The 17194-nt window shown below is 33.0% G+C and overlaps 1 protein-coding gene across 2 annotated transcripts; it reads left to right on the top strand.

The window, feature by feature from the left end:
• Nucleotides 1-2005: 2005 nt before the first annotated feature.
• On the top strand, nucleotides 2006-15480 carry LOC139503929 (zinc finger protein 45-like). Of its 2 annotated transcripts, none has more exons than XM_071293951.1 (2): nucleotides 2006-2079; nucleotides 14064-15480. In XM_071293951.1, exon 2 carries the CDS (start codon nucleotides 14115-14117, stop codon nucleotides 15132-15134), a length of 1020 nt encoding a protein of 339 aa, XP_071150052.1. In that variant the 5' UTR covers nucleotides 2006-2079; nucleotides 14064-14114; the 3' UTR covers nucleotides 15135-15480. The 2 variants fall into 2 exon arrangements, with proteins under 2 accessions (XP_071150052.1, XP_071150051.1); XM_071293950.1 differs by lacking the exon at nucleotides 2006-2079 and adding an exon at nucleotides 8275-8352.
• Nucleotides 15481-17194: the final 1714 nt, after the last annotated feature.

Here is a 17194-nt window from a genome sequence, read left to right as displayed (position 1 = left end):
AAAAGGTTCTCCCGTTCACTGTTGACCTTATAGTATTTTGAGAAGTTAATCTAAAACATGTAAGTCATTTTTTGGCATTGCACGGGAAAATTTGTGGATATCCACGTGCATTTTTGTTAAATAATCTGGCTGTAGTGGCATTACCAATACGTTTATTTATGCACGTAGATAACCTAGAAGTTGTGTTGTTGATAATATTTTTTCCATTCCGTAAAATCATGATTATTTAATAGGGGTATAGGATCAATACAAAAGACCGGAGGTTGTAACATTGAATGAGGATCACAGTTACGGAATAGGGAGTAATTAGGAGTGCAGTAAAGAACTCTTACAAAAACTGTAATAAAAGGCCCGACGTATGGACTTAAATATAACAAAACTGACATGTATAACAAACACAGGGCAAAAACAGTGGTTGTAAGAAATCTAATAAAAACCATAGCAGGGGGCAATAATAAAAAATAGCAGGCGTGGATGAGTATCAATACATTCCAACATCGTAAACAATAAAGATATAAACATGTGAAAGCTCTCTCACAGGCAATGTGCTGTTATCGGTGAACTTGGACATTTGCCAATGCATATTATTAGAAAACAAAGAATACTTAAATATTGGTTGAAAATTGTTACCAAGAAACCTCCTATTGTATTTGATGTATATAAAATGTTAGTTAATGATGCTGAGAATGGTAAAACAAACTGGGCGTCAAATGTTCGTACCTTGTTAAATGATCTTGGTTATAATTTTTTATAGTATAACCAAGAAAATGTATTTTTTTATATGATGTTTTGAAACTACACCTCTATGATCAGTTTATACAAAGCTGGCGTTCTAGTATGTTGGATTGTGAAAAATTGGATATTTTGAAAATGTTCAAAATTGACTTTTGTTTCAACTTTGGAAAAATATTTACTTCTTGATGTCAATGTTAAACTCTTAACACAACTGAGATGTGGTTCACTTAAACTCAACATTGAAACTGGTAGATATGATAATGTGCCTCGTAATGAAAGACTATGTCAATGTTGCAATATGAAAGCTATTGAAAATGAATATCATTTTGTAATGATTTGTCCAGCCTATACCCAGTCAGCAGACTAACAGTGGGCCAACGTTGGCAAATGGTCGGCCCGTTGGTCGACCGTTGGTGTTGGCTTCACAACATTGGCCCAACGTTGGCAAATTGTCGGTCCGTTGGTTGCAAGTTTATGTTGCAATTGGCTGCACAACATTGGCCCAACGTTGGCAAATTGTCGGTCCGTTGGTCGCAAGTTTATGTTGGCTGCACAACATTGGCCCAACGTTTGCAAATTGTCGGTACATTGGTCGCACCTTGGTGTCGGCTGCACAACATTGGCCCAACGTTGGTTTGTTGTTGTAAATTCATATTATTATCTCATGTTGGTTATAAATAATCGGGCAAATGTTGGCATTATGTTAGTAGCAACATAGGGCCGATATGAAATTTTGTTAATAGAATTGGTTATATAATATTTTACGCTTTATTTCTTTTGGGAGGCGGATAATTTCGATTGCAGCAGGCTTTATGAAAAGTTAATGTTATACCGAAAGTGTTTATCAACTGAAATTACATTTACAACTCTATGTTGGGCCAATGCTGGCCCAACGTTGCGTGATCATATATTATACTCTATACATAAGTCAGGTAATTATATATATATTAAAATTTATACTGGAATATCATTACTGTAATAAAAAAAAATGTATATCGTAAACATAGATTGCCTGATTAAAAATTAAAATTTATTGCAATCATATTTTTTTTATAATAACTTTATTCATTAAACTTTGTGAAACATAATAATAGCAATTATTTGCAGAGTGATATTTGATACAGCCAGTCTGTTAATCAAGCCCATTCTGATAAGGTTGACCATATGTTCGACAAATTTCAAAGATAGTTGCTATGGTAATTAAGTTTATAGGAAATCTGAACGTAATGGGATGGTCACTTTTGCGATTATTTCCTGTTGTGTATTTGTAAGAAAGCAGTGATACGAAGAAAACAAAAAGAGAAAATCATGTCATCTGAGATTCAAAGAGAAAGATAGTAACATGTAAGTTGTAACTTTAAAAAATCTGATATATATATACGATTCAGAATGACAAATACAATATGATTTTTTAATCTGAGGGATGTTGTTAAAAATCAAAACATATATAAATTTCTATCATTTTATAATGATCTTAAAGTTTATACGTTTCGGGCGAAATATTTTCTAGATTTTAAATCATTTCAATCCTATTAATTATCATAAAATATTTGCCACTGAACATTAGTATCTTCAAACAAATGGTAAATTATATATATAAATCTATAACCACAACATGTATGATCTTTACTGAAGTTAATGGAATAAAATTGTCTTAAGATGTACCTTATTCCGTAATTGTTTTAAAAATGTGGTATAATGATTTCTACTTCAATAAAATATAAATGAATTTGTTAGTTTTATTGTATTTCTAAATCGCATGCAAACAGATACGATATATTTGTGAAACCTGATCATATACACACTTGAATGTGTAACAGTGTTTTTATATATCAAATTTATAACTGTTCATTAATACACATCTAAATTATTCTTTATATATCATGTATATTACGAATATATAAAGTATGATACCGAATTCTGAAATAATAGTAATAAGGGTTTGTTATACCCACAAATCCGTCTAATACTAATGAATTTCTGACCATTAGACAAATAACCAATATAAAAAAAATTGTTATTTAAGATTTTATTTTGTATTAAATAGTGTTTAAACTAGTTAGAATATACATTAATTTATATTACATATCTAGAAGGGAGATTACGCACGCATGCATTAGACAAATACGCTATTCAAGTTTACTTATAACTTTATTACAGAGTCGGTTAGAAAAAAAAGTAGCTGTAAAGAGTCTTCGGATAAGGAGATAGATGATGCAGCTAAAGATTGGCGGCGCTTAAGCCTTGACAGAGAAGGTGGCAAGAAACAGAGAAGGGAAAAAAAGATATAAATAATAATGACATTGTTGAAGTTCAAATTGAGGAGGACACTACTCGTGGTGACGACCAATGATATCAAATTTAAAATAAATAAAGTTTCATCTTCTGAATTATTTAATTTTCATTCTGGATCTGGAACCAATACAACTAAAACTACATCTCCGAAAAACTATTTGTATGGTCGCCGTACCATAAGCCATACGTCATTTGTTCTGTTAAAGAAATACATGAAATTGATAGGAAAAAAGAAGATGTGGTATGATTGCTAATGAGACAACTCTTTACAAGACACCAAATGACACAGAGTTTATCTGGTCGATCCATCAAACATTGCCAAAGAAATATCTTAGCGTCACACAATAAATAAAATTAAAGAGGCAAAGTTCATGAAAAAAAACAAGGACAGTAACAACAATGGGTAATACAAAAATACAGAATTGGTACCTTAACTTTTGGCAGTTTGGAATACAAAAAAAGATCAAATGCGCTCCGGAGTATTTATCATATACAGTTCCTCATGCAGCATCCATTGTAATTTGTTTGAAACAATAGACCAACGTATTGCCAACATAAAAATGAGAAATACCTACCTTGGACCAACATAGTGCCAACATAAGAAAAGATATTTCTACGTTGGTCCAACGTTGTGCCAACATTGATTTCGTTTTTCATACAATGGGCCAACGTTGGCTCTATGTATTGCATATAACCGTACAACGTTGGGCCAACATGAAGCCATCATGTTGGGCCAACGTCTAGTAGGCCCACTTTGCACTTATACGTTGGGCCAACGTTAAAATACAACGATGGGCCAATGCAATGATATACGTTGTGCCAATGTTGGGCCAACATACGCATGTTGTCTGGGTAGACATCTGCATTTAAGATTTTTGCCTAAATATTATTGTTCTTGGCCTAATTAATATGTCAAAATGTTTATCACTTATTCAAACATGTTCAAGAACTTTGGTATTAAAACTTTGTTGTTTGTTAAATGAAAACTGGAAACTACGGTCACAACTGATAAAGTAGATTATATATAATATTATTTGTTTAATATGTTGGTTTTTTGTTTGTTTGTTTGTTTTTTGTTTTGTTATTATTTTGCTTTCTGTTTTCATTTATATAATGTCGCTTACTATATTATATATGTTGTTGATGCTATAGCATTATATTACATGCTGATTTGCAATAAACTTATTACAATTACAATTAACTGCTACCAAGATTGATTAATCGGTTTGTATAGTTGTCCAGCGGCAAATAGTTTACGCATGTGCAGGAAGAAAAAGAAATACATTGTACCAATACATACAATACTAGGAAATTTCAAAAAAAATTGGCCTATTTTTCTCTTTTTTTTTATAATTTACCCTTATTATTCATGTTATTTCCTAGCTTATTTCAGTTTTTTTCTTATCTATTTTATTCATTGTTTGCCGATGATTCAAGTTATGTTCTGTAAACCCCATTATGGCCCCTCTATATATATAATTACGATCGACCTTTAATATTTATTTCTTTAACCATAATAATTAACTTTCACGTCATTCTAAGATAACTGATTTAATTGTCGAGCCTGAAACTTTTGTTGCAGAAAGCTCGACATAGGGATAGTGATCCGGCGGCGGCGGCGTTAGCTAACTTCTTAAAAGGTTTATATTTTAGAAGGTGAAAGACCTGGATGCTTCATACTTTGTATATAGATGCCTCATGTTACAAAGTTTCCGTCAGTCACATGTCCAATGTCCTTGACCTCATTTTCATGGTTCATTGACCACTTGAAAAAAAAGTTCAGAACTTTTGTAATGTTGAATTCTCTCTTATTATAAGTAATAGGATAACTGTATTTGGTATTTGCGTACCTTGCAAGGTCCTCATACCCGTCAGACAGTTTTCCCTTGACCTCGACCTCATTTCATGGATCAGTGAACAAGGTTATGTTTTGGAGGTCAAGTCCATATCTCAGATACTATAAGCAATAGGGCTAGTATATCCCTCATGTCCCTAGTTCATGGTTAAATTACTCACATTAATTAGCAACATTTCTGCTTATCAGATTTTCTGATTTTATTTATACAGACAGGTGAGACATATGTAGTGAGTCAACAGTTAGCCCAGCAATACTGGTGGACCCCATATTTTATTAATATAAATATAATAGATATACACAATATACATGAAGCATAAGTACCAATGCACTATAAATAAACTTTCATAAGGAATTCTTTAGAAAAACGAATAAATTGTGTTCAGAAATATGGGCTCTGTCATAAACGATCCCGCCGGCCAGGAAAATCTAACAAAAACGAGTTACCTCGGTTCAAACTCCATTTAAACTGCAGTCAAAAGACTACATTTTAAATAAAGTGGAAAATTTTGGAAACCTGTGTCCAAACCCAAATGCTCGGAAGACCGTCTCGAGAGGTACACTTGGACTGTTATGTGTATAACTGAATAAATATACTATATGGAGTAAATAATAAATCAAGTTCCTTTATAAATCCCTACTAGGTAAATACAAATTAGAATAACAATTCAATTGAAAATGAAATTTATTTCACTGTTGAACACAAAAGGAAGGTTGGGATTGATTTTGGTAGTTGAGATGTCAACAGATTAGGAATTAGGGGCCAAAAGGGGCCCAAATAAGCATTTTGCTTGGTTTTTGCACCATAACTTAAGTATAAGTAAATAGAAATCTATGAAATTTAAACACAAGGTTTTTGACCATAAAAAGAAGGATGGGATTGATTTTGGGAGTTTTTGTCCCAATAGTTTAGGAATAAGGGGCCCAAAGGATCCAAAATTAAACTTTGTTTGAATTCATCAAAAATTGAATAATTGGGGTTCTTTGATATGCCGAATCTAGCTGTGTATGTAGATTCCTAATTTTTGGTCCCATTTTCAAATTGGTCTACATTAAGGTCCAAAGGGTCCAAAACTAAACTAGGTTTGATTTTAACAAAAATTGAATTCTTGGGGTTTTTAGATATGCTGAATCTAAACATGTACTTAGATTTTTATACAACTGCAAAAAAAAAATTTGCGTTGTATAATGGTATCATGTCGTCATCTGTGTCGTCTGCGTCGTCGTCGTCCAAAGACACATAAATTTCCAGTCAATAACTTTAGATATAGTGAATGGATCTCTTTAAATTTTTACCAGAAGGTTAAATACCACTAAAGGAAGGTTGGGATTGATTTTGGGGGTTATGGTCTAAATAGCTTAGGAATAAGAGCCAAAAAGGGGGCCAAAAATAGGCAATTTTGTAGTTTTCAAACAATAACTTGTGTTTAAGTGTATGAATCTCTCTGAAAGTATACCACAAGTTTCCATACCATGAAGGGATGGTAAGTAATGACTTTGGGGGGTTATGGCTCAAAATATTTTGGAATTAGGGGCTAAAAAAGGCGAAATTAGGGGGGGAGGGGAAAACTAGGTTTTCAGGACAATAACTTTAGATTTAGTGAATGGATCTCTATAGATTTTTACTAGAAGGTTCAATACCACTAAAGGAAGGTTGGGATTGATTTTGGGGGTTATAGTCCCAATTATTTAGGAATTATGGTCCAAAAAGAGGGCCTAAAATAAGCATTTTTGTAGTTTCAAACAATAACTTTTATTAAGTGGATGAATCGCTCTGAAATTATACCACAAGTTCCCATACCATTAAAGGATGGTTAGTAATGACTTTTTTTTTGGGGGGGGGGGGGGGGGGGTAGTTATGGCTCAAAATGTTTTGGAATTAGGGGCAATAAAAGGGGGAAACTAGGTTTTTTCTGGTCAAAGGACAGTTAAGACAATTTAAAAGCAGTGTGAGGGAGGTAAATCAAAAACAGTTAACATACAATGTCTGGTATGTTCGGATTTACCTCCCTTACACTTACTGTAAATAATGTATAAAGAATTGTCAGGTTTTGGACTTATTGCAAAAAAAAAGGGGGGGTGGTAGAAGTTTTCAATTTGTTATCCCCCAAATTTCTCAAATTCCAAATTTTTGTAAAGTTTGAAGAAGAAATCTTTAATTGCACAATTTTGCATAATAAATTTGTAAGATCTTGACATTTGTTTTGTGTCAGAAACTCATATTATGTCAAGAATTTTATCACAATCCAAATTCAGAGCTGTATCAAGCTTGAATGTTGTGTCCATACTTTCCCCAACTGTTCAGGGTTTGACCTCTGCGGTCGTATAAAGCTGCGCCCTGCGGAGCGACTGGTTTCAGGTTGACATCACCAAGAAGCTTTCTTACTCCTCCTACTGTTATCTCTAAATGGTCTATATCAGGTGATATTCTGCCATTTAGTTTTGGTTGACTTGATGTATTTTCATCAATAAAAACAGATACAAATTGGTGGTTATAAGTGCTTCCCCTTTCCTTTTGTTGTCTTCCATTAGTTTTCCATTTGAAATAAATGGTGCTATTCCCAAGGAGTCTTCTTTCTTTGATTTAACATGTTTAACATATTGTCAAAACTTTTTTTTCAAACCACAGGTGATCAAGTTTTCACTCACTCTCTTCGTCTACTTCCAATAGTTGTGATATAGTTTTGATGTACTTCTTCTAATCTAGTTTTGACTATTTTTCTCTGGAGCTTAAATTCTTCCAAGTGTTTTTATTATTAGTACGTTTTGCCTTGCATTTTCATGGTTAGGCTAGTCATTGAAAAATAAATACAAGTAGTATTTTTATCATGTGGATTATTCACTTATTCCTACTATATATAAATACAAATCCTTGACTTATTGTAAGTAAATATAACTGTATTTGACAGGTATAACTGACAGAGAGACATGAAGACACATGCTAGTTTAAATGTCTTAGATTAACAAAAGAACCTATTTAATACCCCTGCTATTATTATTTAATCCACATAATATCTGCTTACCCTTCCGGAGCACCTGAGATCAACCCTAGCTATTCTTTGGTGGGGTTCGTTTTGTTTATTCTTTAGTTTTCTATGTCGTCAGGTGAACTATTGTGTGTCTGTTTGTCCTTTCATTTTTAGCCATGGCGTTGTCAGTTTATTTTCGATTTATGAGATTGACTGTCTTTCTGGTATCTTTCGTCCCTCTTTTAATGCTTGCTGGGCTATAGGCAGTAGAATTTTATGCATCATGCCATTTTCTGTCTACTCATAAAAAATCTTACCCTATATTACATAATTTTATGAAATGAATAATGCACGCATTTGATTTGTATCGAATCCCCATCTTCACCGTCATTGTGGTTCGCCTGACATAGGAGGAACTTACAGATAATTTAGGTAGGGGATCTGGAAATATAACGTTGGTTTTTCTCCCTCCACCTATATTATCCCTGTAAAGAAAAAGTAAGTAAATGAGAAGACAATGATTTATTTTATAATTTTACAAACTGGAGTGAATAATACATGGGTAGACTTGATGATGTTTATAACGTGAAACACAACAAGATAATCACTCGTACAGACTTATATTTGCTATTTTGAGACGGCAAATGATCGTAAATAACACGTTCAAAGTTATGATGTGTTTACAGTGTTATGACAGAGAGAAACATAAAGTATGTATTTATATTTTACTGGTTATGATTGCAAAATTATAAAACCAACAGTTTATTTACTGTACATAAGAATATAATTACATAAGATGTGTTTCATTATAATACGTTATTCTGATTGGCTAGCTGCACATCACATGTTATTGCTTTAGCATGTTTAGCAATTGCATTACACAATAAAACTTATCATTCATGATGACACGAGGCCCCATAAAAAAAGTGCACAGGTTAATAAAATGATCCTTACTAAAAAATGTAATTATAAGTATTGAATGCTTCTTTTTGTACCTTCATAGGGTTGTAAAAGCGTTGACTGTGTGCACATTTTTAGAATGAAGCTTGCTTATGCGCTTCATACAAAATGTACTTCATTCAACTCTTTTACTACCCAATAAAGTTACAAAAACACATGAAAAATAAGCAATCAATTCTTAAATGTGACATGTGTGCCAATAAGACAACTCTCCTTCAAAGTTAGGGCCTATTTGTAATGCATGGAAACTTAACAATTATCAATTATCATAGTTTAAGGTTGACATAGTCCAAATAATTGTGACGTCTGACTGGCAAGAATATTTTAATTTTTTTTTCTGGAACAGCCTCTTAATTATAATTTGAACTATTCGTCCTATAAAGACGTCATAATTATTTGGACTAAAGTATAGCCTTCAATCGGGCGTATTACATTTCCGCAATTTAAGCAAAAATCTATTTTTATGTTTCCGCATTTTTGTGCATTACTTTTCCGGAAAAAAAAAAGAATATTTCATTTCGACATTTTTACCCGTATTTCACCTGTAAAAAATGGTTATAATGATGTATTTATAAGACTTTTTATTATAGTGATTTTGTGGCCTTTTTAAGCTGACTAAGTGGTATGTTTTTTTTTTTTTTTTATTGTTGAAGGCCGACCGGTGACCTTTAGCCAATGTTAGCTGTTAATTTCATAGTGCTCTAATTTCCGCAGAAGCCGTATGTGAGGCACTACATCAAATGCTTTACTGAAATTTAATATAAGCATACCCACTTGCTCCTTTTGATCTAGATGTTTTGCGATATCTTTAATTGTTGTTACTTATTGAGATTCACATGATCTTTTCTGTCTGACATTGTCTGAAGCTATGTTGGTAATCGACTTATATTTCATATTTTTCAAGATGTTGCATAATGTGTTTGAAAGTATTATGTTCCATGAGTTTGCATGTTACTGACGTCAATGAAACCGGTCTATAATTTACTGTCAAGCTTTTGTCTCCCTTTTAAAAAGTTCTGTGATGTAGCTGTAATCCAATCGCTTTGGACAGCCCCTTCGTCATATACATGTTTTCTTAAATAATGTTGTTATATAAAAAAGAAGATGTGGTATGATCATGATGATTGCCAATAAGACAACTATCCACAAAAGACCAAAATGACACAGACATAAACAACTATAGGTCACCGTACGGCCTTCAACAATGAGCAAAGCCCATACCGCATAGTCAGCTATAATAGGCCCTGATAACATGGATAAGACAATGTAAAACAATTCAAACGAGAAAACTAACGGCCTTATTTATGTAATATAATAATAATAATAATAATAATAATAAATTCTTTATTTAAAGAGGGTAAACTCAGTTAGTTACAATAAACTAATCTTCCCTGAGGCCCTCACATACAAATTACAATACAAGCAAAACAGATAATTACACATAGTTAATTTACACATAGTTAATTTACACTCATGTAGTTCAATGTATTGTTATTAACCAAGGCCGTAACTACCCTTGAGGCAAGTGAGGCAATTGCCTCACTAAAATTTCGACACTGATTTTTTTTTTACATATATATAAATATAATAGTCCTTTGTTGTTCTGTCTCAACCTTAATTTCTATAACTTATCATCATTCCTTTTTAAACTATTCTTCCTGGATATAACTCAGCATCTCAACGGGTGTTGTTTCTCGATTACATTAACCTAGTAACGATAATCATCATGGATCTCTAGTTAAAAACAGGCTCTTGCAGAAAAGGCAAAAGCGACACTGAAGGTAAAAAAGGAATAATTCTAGTAAACTAGTTTTTTTTTGTGAACAGAGTCTGGGTATTGCATATAACTTCATTAGAACAATCCAAAAAACGATAAGTAGACTGACAAATCAAGTACTGGTCTTCGGAAGAGGCAGTCCTGTCCATGCGTATTCATTTCTCCGTTTCACCAACTTTTGACAAACTAATTACTGGGCATCGCAAGGGGGCAGTCCTGTCTGCGTATTCATTTCACGAACTTTAATCTTTCTCTTTACAGATAAATAAAATATAAATAATATGAAACATGCATGGATTAGTTTTTATCCATGTTTCTTTAACCTTAAAAATTGAAAGAACATCCCATATCCCAATTTAATATTATTGAGGAATGGTAGAACCTTTAACACAGGATTTTGTCTTCTTCTTCTGATATACAGTTACAGCTATTGAAGATAACGAACTGTTGCATGCACGGAGTATATGATTAAAAATATGAACAAAAATTTATCTTTAAATTTGTAGAATACTTGGTTATATTTACATGAAAGAAAACAAAAAAAAAGTATGTACAACTTGTGGTAACATAATCCATTACTTATTCGGGACTACAGAATTTCGTTTCTTTATGTTTCGGAATCCGGGGTTTCAGAATCGGACACCCCCAACCCCTAACCCCTAAATTTATAGATTCTGGAACTAAAATACCACCAACTATTTCCAGAAATAATTTGAAATTACGGACCTACATGTAAACGTCAAAAACTCCATTCCAATTCCCCTGTACCCAAGCGAGTTTAATATTTTGTAACTGCGACTGTATGATGGTGCTTACAGGAAAGCTTAATTCCCTTTTGCAAACAAAACTGTTACTACCGATGCTGCTACCGAATTGCTGATGGAGTAGGAATTGGAAGAATACATTGATTATTGTGTTGATGATAATGTGGTACCTTTAGAAAAACAGACTGCCCTGAAATGACTGAAAACTTGGAAAAGAGCATGCATGAGTGGCGAGAGATTGTGCGGTCTTGCCATGCTCCATGTTCACCGGGATAAGGATATCAGCAGACCAAATTATGATTCTGAACCGATTTGACTGAACCGGTCATAGAAAAATTTGGCAAACTCTACTAAAACGATGTTTGTTCTATTTGGTGTTAGTAAAAGTCTTGAAATATGAAAAATTTATGTAAAAAGTGTCCAAATTCAAAATCTTATCAAACTCTCTAAAAATGCCTAGAATGCAGGATTTTGCACCATTCATTTCATACCCTCAAAAAAAATTTTCGCCTCGCTTCGCTCCGCTCAATTATCTTGCCTCACTAAAATAAGATGCCTAGTTACGGCCTTGTTAACATAAGATATAATGCTGTTTAAGATGTATACATGTAGTCAAAAAATCAAATGAAAATAAAAAATAAAAAATATACAAATACATTGTAATGATTGTAGCAAACATTTCTTATCAGGGTTGTGTTAGGTACTTCTTGATACTTTGCTTAAAAGTAAAAGTGTTTTGAGCTTTACACATTGTGTGTAGTAGTCCATTCCATAATACTGATCCAGAATAAGCAAAGGATTTCTTAAATAGTTCAGCTTTTGGCTTAGGAACTATCAGATTACCTTGAGTGACGCCTCTTAAGGAGTAAGGATTATTATCTGATTTCAGTTTAAACTTTTGAACTAGGTATATTGGTGCTTCCATATGCATACATTTATCATTTGTTTATATAGAAGTAAATATTTGTGGTATTTTATTCTATTGTCAACTGTCATCCACCCAAGTTTTTTAAATAAGGGGGCTGAGGGGGATAAAGGATCTGCATCTAGAATTAATCTTGCTGCCCTTTTTTGGAGTTTTAAAATTCTTGTTATCCCTTCATTTTTACATTCACCCCAAATAATACAGCAGTAGTCAATTAAGGGAAGAATATACCCATTGTAATATGTTTTCCTTGCATTTATATCTAAAAATTGGAACACCTGTGGTTTGAAAAAAAGTTTTGACAATATGTTAAATCAAAGAAAGAAGACTCCTGGGGAATAGCACCATTTATTTCAAATGGAAAACTAATGGAAGACAACAAAAGGATAGGGGAAGCACTTATAACCACCAATTTGTATCTGTTTTTACTGATGAAAATACATCAAGTCAACCAAAACTAAATGGCAGAATATCACCTGATATAGACCATTTAGAGATAACAGTAGGAGGAGTAAGAAAGCTTCTTGGTGATGTCAACCTGAAAAAACAAAAATGTAAAGAAATAAACGAAAAACAAATATATGTAACACACAAACAAACGACAACCAATCACTGAATTACAGGCTCCTGACTTATGTATGGCGAGATACTTGTACTAGTACATTCCATTGGGTCTCTGTTAGGGATGTTATCTGGTTCATTCCATTGGGTCTCTGTTAGGGATGTTATCTGGTTCATTCCATTGGGCCTCTGTTAGGGATGTTATCTGGTTCATTCCATTGGGCCTCTGTTAGGGATGTTATCTGGTTCATTCCATTGGGCCTCTGTTAGGGATGTTATCTGGTTCATTTGTTTTTTCAGGTTGACATCACCAAGAAGCTTTCTTACTCCTCCTACTGTTATCTCTAAATGGTCTATATCAGGTGATATTCTGCCATTTAGTTTTGGTTGACTTGATGTATTTTCATCAGTAAAAACAGATACAAATTGGTGGTTAAGTGCTTCTCCTTTCCTTTTGTTGTCTTCCATTAGTTTTCCATTTGAAATAAATGGTGCTATTCCCCAGGAGTCTTCTTTCTTTGATTTAACATATTGTCAAAACTTTTTTTCAAACCACAGGTGTTCCAATTTTCACTCACCCTCTTCGTCTACTTACAAAAGCTTTCGCGCTTCATACAAAATGTACTTCGGTCAACTCTTTTACACCCCAATAAAGTTACAGAAGAGGCATAGATTAAAAATAAAAATGCGGAAACGTAAATAAACTTTAACAAAATCAATGTAAAAACAATGCGGAAAAGAGTACTGCAAAAATGCGGAAATGTGGAAATTTTTATGCAGAATCGTAGTGCCAAATTACGGAAACATAAAACTCTGCTTCAATCATGTCCACACTGAGCCCTGTAAATAATGTTGACATTTACATGTATCAGCATTCTTGTCCTTATGAATAAAGAAGATGTGAGGTATATATAAATGGGACAGTAAGCATATATATGCTTCTTTTACATGTTGTTTATAGTATAGATTCAAAATTAGAATTAGTCAAACCAAGAAGATGTGAGGTATACACCAATGGGGCAGTACATCATATGGTTAATGTAGGCTTCTTTTACATGTTGTATATAGTAGAATTACATATTAAAACATACAGATGCATTATTTAATAGAGAGAATGTCAAATAGATGTGCTACATGTGCTATATGTATATGATAAAAGTGTAAATTGCAGAAAGGACTTATATATGTCTTTATGATGTTTATATTTGTTTGTTCCTTGCAGAGTTGTACAAGTCAAAGAACTTACATAACGGAGATAAACATTGACAATAAGATGTTAGAGGGAGGAGAGGATTTAATCACAACCAATTGTACTCTACAGAGACACATACACTCACAGGCTGGTAAAACACTTCATAAATGTGATGTTTGTGCTAAAGAATTTTCTCGAGATAGTCACTTAAAGAGACACTTGAGAACACATACTGGCGAAAAACCTCACAAGTGTGATGTTTGTTTCAGAAAATTTAGTCAAAGAAGTTACTTAAAAGGACACATGAGAACACATACTGGTGAAAAACCTCATAAATGTGAAGTTTGTTTTAGAACATTTACACAAAGTAGTCACTTAAACAGACACTTGAGAACACATACTGGTGAAAAACCTCACAAATGTCACACATGTGATGTTTGTTTTAGAAAGTTTACTCAAGGTTATGACTTAAAGAAACATATGAGAACGCATACTGGTGAAACACCATATAAATGTGATGTCTGTGTTAGTGAATTTTCTCGAAGTGGTGACTTAAAGAAACATTTAAGAACTCATACTGGTGAAACACCTCATAAATGTGATGTTTGTGGTAGAGAATTTGCTCGTAGTAGTAACTTAACGGCACACATGACTACACATACTGGAGATAAACCCTATGACTGTGGAGAATGTGGTAAAGGGTTTAGTCACCTTGGTAATTTACAGATGCACATGAGAACACATACAGCTGATAAACCTTATGTCTGTGATGTATGTGGTAAAGGGTTTAGACTGCTTGGTATTTTACAGGCTCACATGAGAACACATGCAGTGGATAAACCTTATGACTGTGGAGAATGCGGTAAAGGGTTTAGTTGCCTTCGTTATTTACAAATTCACATGAGAACACATACAGGTGAGAAACCTTATGACTGTGATGTATGTGGTAAAAAGTTTAGTCAACCTAGTAATTTAAAGACTCATAGGAGAACACACACAAGAGTTAAACCTCATGACTGTAATGTATGTGGTAAAAGGTTTAGTGAGCAAGGTGACTTACAGACTCACATGAGAATACATACAGGTGATATAAAAACCTGATGACTGTTGTAAATGTGGTAAAGGGTTTAGTCAAATTGCTAGTATAAAAAGAGACATGAAAAGACATTCACGTGTTTAACCTTATGACTGTATTGTAAGTGGTAAAGTGTTTCATCATCTTTGTGATTGAAAAAGACATGTAAGAATACATACAGTGATAAACCTGATGCCTGTGATGTATGTGGTCAAAAGTTTAGTTAGCATGGTGGTTTACAGATTCACATGAGAACACATACAGGTGACAAACCCCACAACTGTGATGTATGTGGTAAAGCCTTTATTGAAAGTAGTAACTTTTAAAGAAACGCATTAAAATACATATGAGGGATAAGACTCCTAAATCGAATTTTTGTTCTAAAGATTAATGTTGAACACTTCCCTTAAAGATTCTGTATACATGTAAGAATGTTCACGAAGAAGTGGCTTCAGCCTTACACATGTTACAGAGGACACATACTTATGACGAACAGATAATGAGCATATGATGTGAGATGCTTTAGAAGAAGCGTCTTTAAGAGACCCATAAGAACACGAATTGGAAATAACTGCACAATCTTCTAAAGAGACACACGAGAACAGAAACTGAAAATACCTATGTTGATTTCTGTGTCATTTGGTCTCTTTTGGAGAGTTGTCTTATTGGCAAAAATATTCTTTTTGTTTTATATAAATCCTTATAAAAGACACATGAGATTACCTAGGCTAGTTGAAATAACTATAAAACCTTAAAACGAGACACATGAGAACACCTTTATATTTAAATTACAATGAAACCCTATAAAGAGACACATGAGAACACATTTTTTAAATTACAACGAAACCCTTTAAAGAGACACATGAAAACACCTGATTTAAATTACCTTATTTAAATTTCAATGAAACCCTTTAAGGGGCACATGAGAACACCTTATTTAAATTACAATAAAACCCTTTAAAGAGACACATGAGAACACCTTATTTAAATTACAATGAAACCCTTTAAAGGGACACATGAGAACACCTTATTTAAATTACAATGGAACCCTTTAAAGGGACACATGAGAACACCGTATTTAAATTACAATGAAACCCTTTAAAGAGACGCACGAGGACACCTTATTTAAATTACAATGAAACCCTGTAAAGAGACACACGAGGACACCTACTGATAATAACTATAAATCCCTGTGAAGAGACACTTTAGAACATAAACTGAAAATAGCTATAAAACCTTTAAAAGTGGCACATGAGAACACATACTGGAAATAAATAGCTATAGTGTTTATTCTCATCATGCTCGTATGTCTCTTGAAAGGTTTTAAAGTTATTTCAAGTTTTTGTTCTCATGTGTCATTTTATAAGGTTTTATAGTTATTTCTACATGTTCCAGTAGGAGTTATCATGTGTCTCTTTATAAGGTTTTATATTTATTTCCAGTATGGGTTCTTATGCGTTCATATGTTCCCAATGTTGTTAACTCATTAACACTTTTCATTTTATATAATAATCATATAATCAGCATTTCAAACCTGTTTTGATTTAAATAATACTAAACTACAGCATTATAGGAACATTTGTTATAATCATCAACATATAAGATAAGTTCCTAATATCAGTGGAACAAATATAATACAGATGGAAAAAGTATTCCATGACACAGTTTCTGCAGAACAAATATTATTATAATAGTGTTTCCCTCAGGAACAAATCTTATTAGGAACAAATATACAAAATATATATCTTACATGCTTTATAACAATGTATAAGGTTTATAGTTATTTTCCAGTTTCTGTTCACATATGTCTCTAGGTTTTGGAAATAGCTATAAAACCATTTTTAAGTGACTCATAAGAACACAAACTGGAAATAGATATAAAATCATTTTAAAGAGACATGTGAGAACACATCCTGGAAATAGTTATAAAATCTTTTTAAAGGAACACATGAGAACACATACTCGAAATAGTTGTAAAAACTTATAAAATGAGAAAGAGACACACGAGAACACGAGAAATAGCTATAAAATCATTTTAAAGAGACATGTGAGAACACATCCTGGAAATAGTTATAAAATATTAAGA

Source organism: Mytilus edulis, chromosome 14 (genome assembly GCF_963676685.1).
Source record: "Mytilus edulis chromosome 14, xbMytEdul2.2, whole genome shotgun sequence".
NCBI classification, from domain to species: domain Eukaryota; kingdom Metazoa; phylum Mollusca; class Bivalvia; order Mytilida; family Mytilidae; genus Mytilus; species Mytilus edulis.
This window is presented reverse-complemented; position numbering and strand designations above follow the sequence as displayed.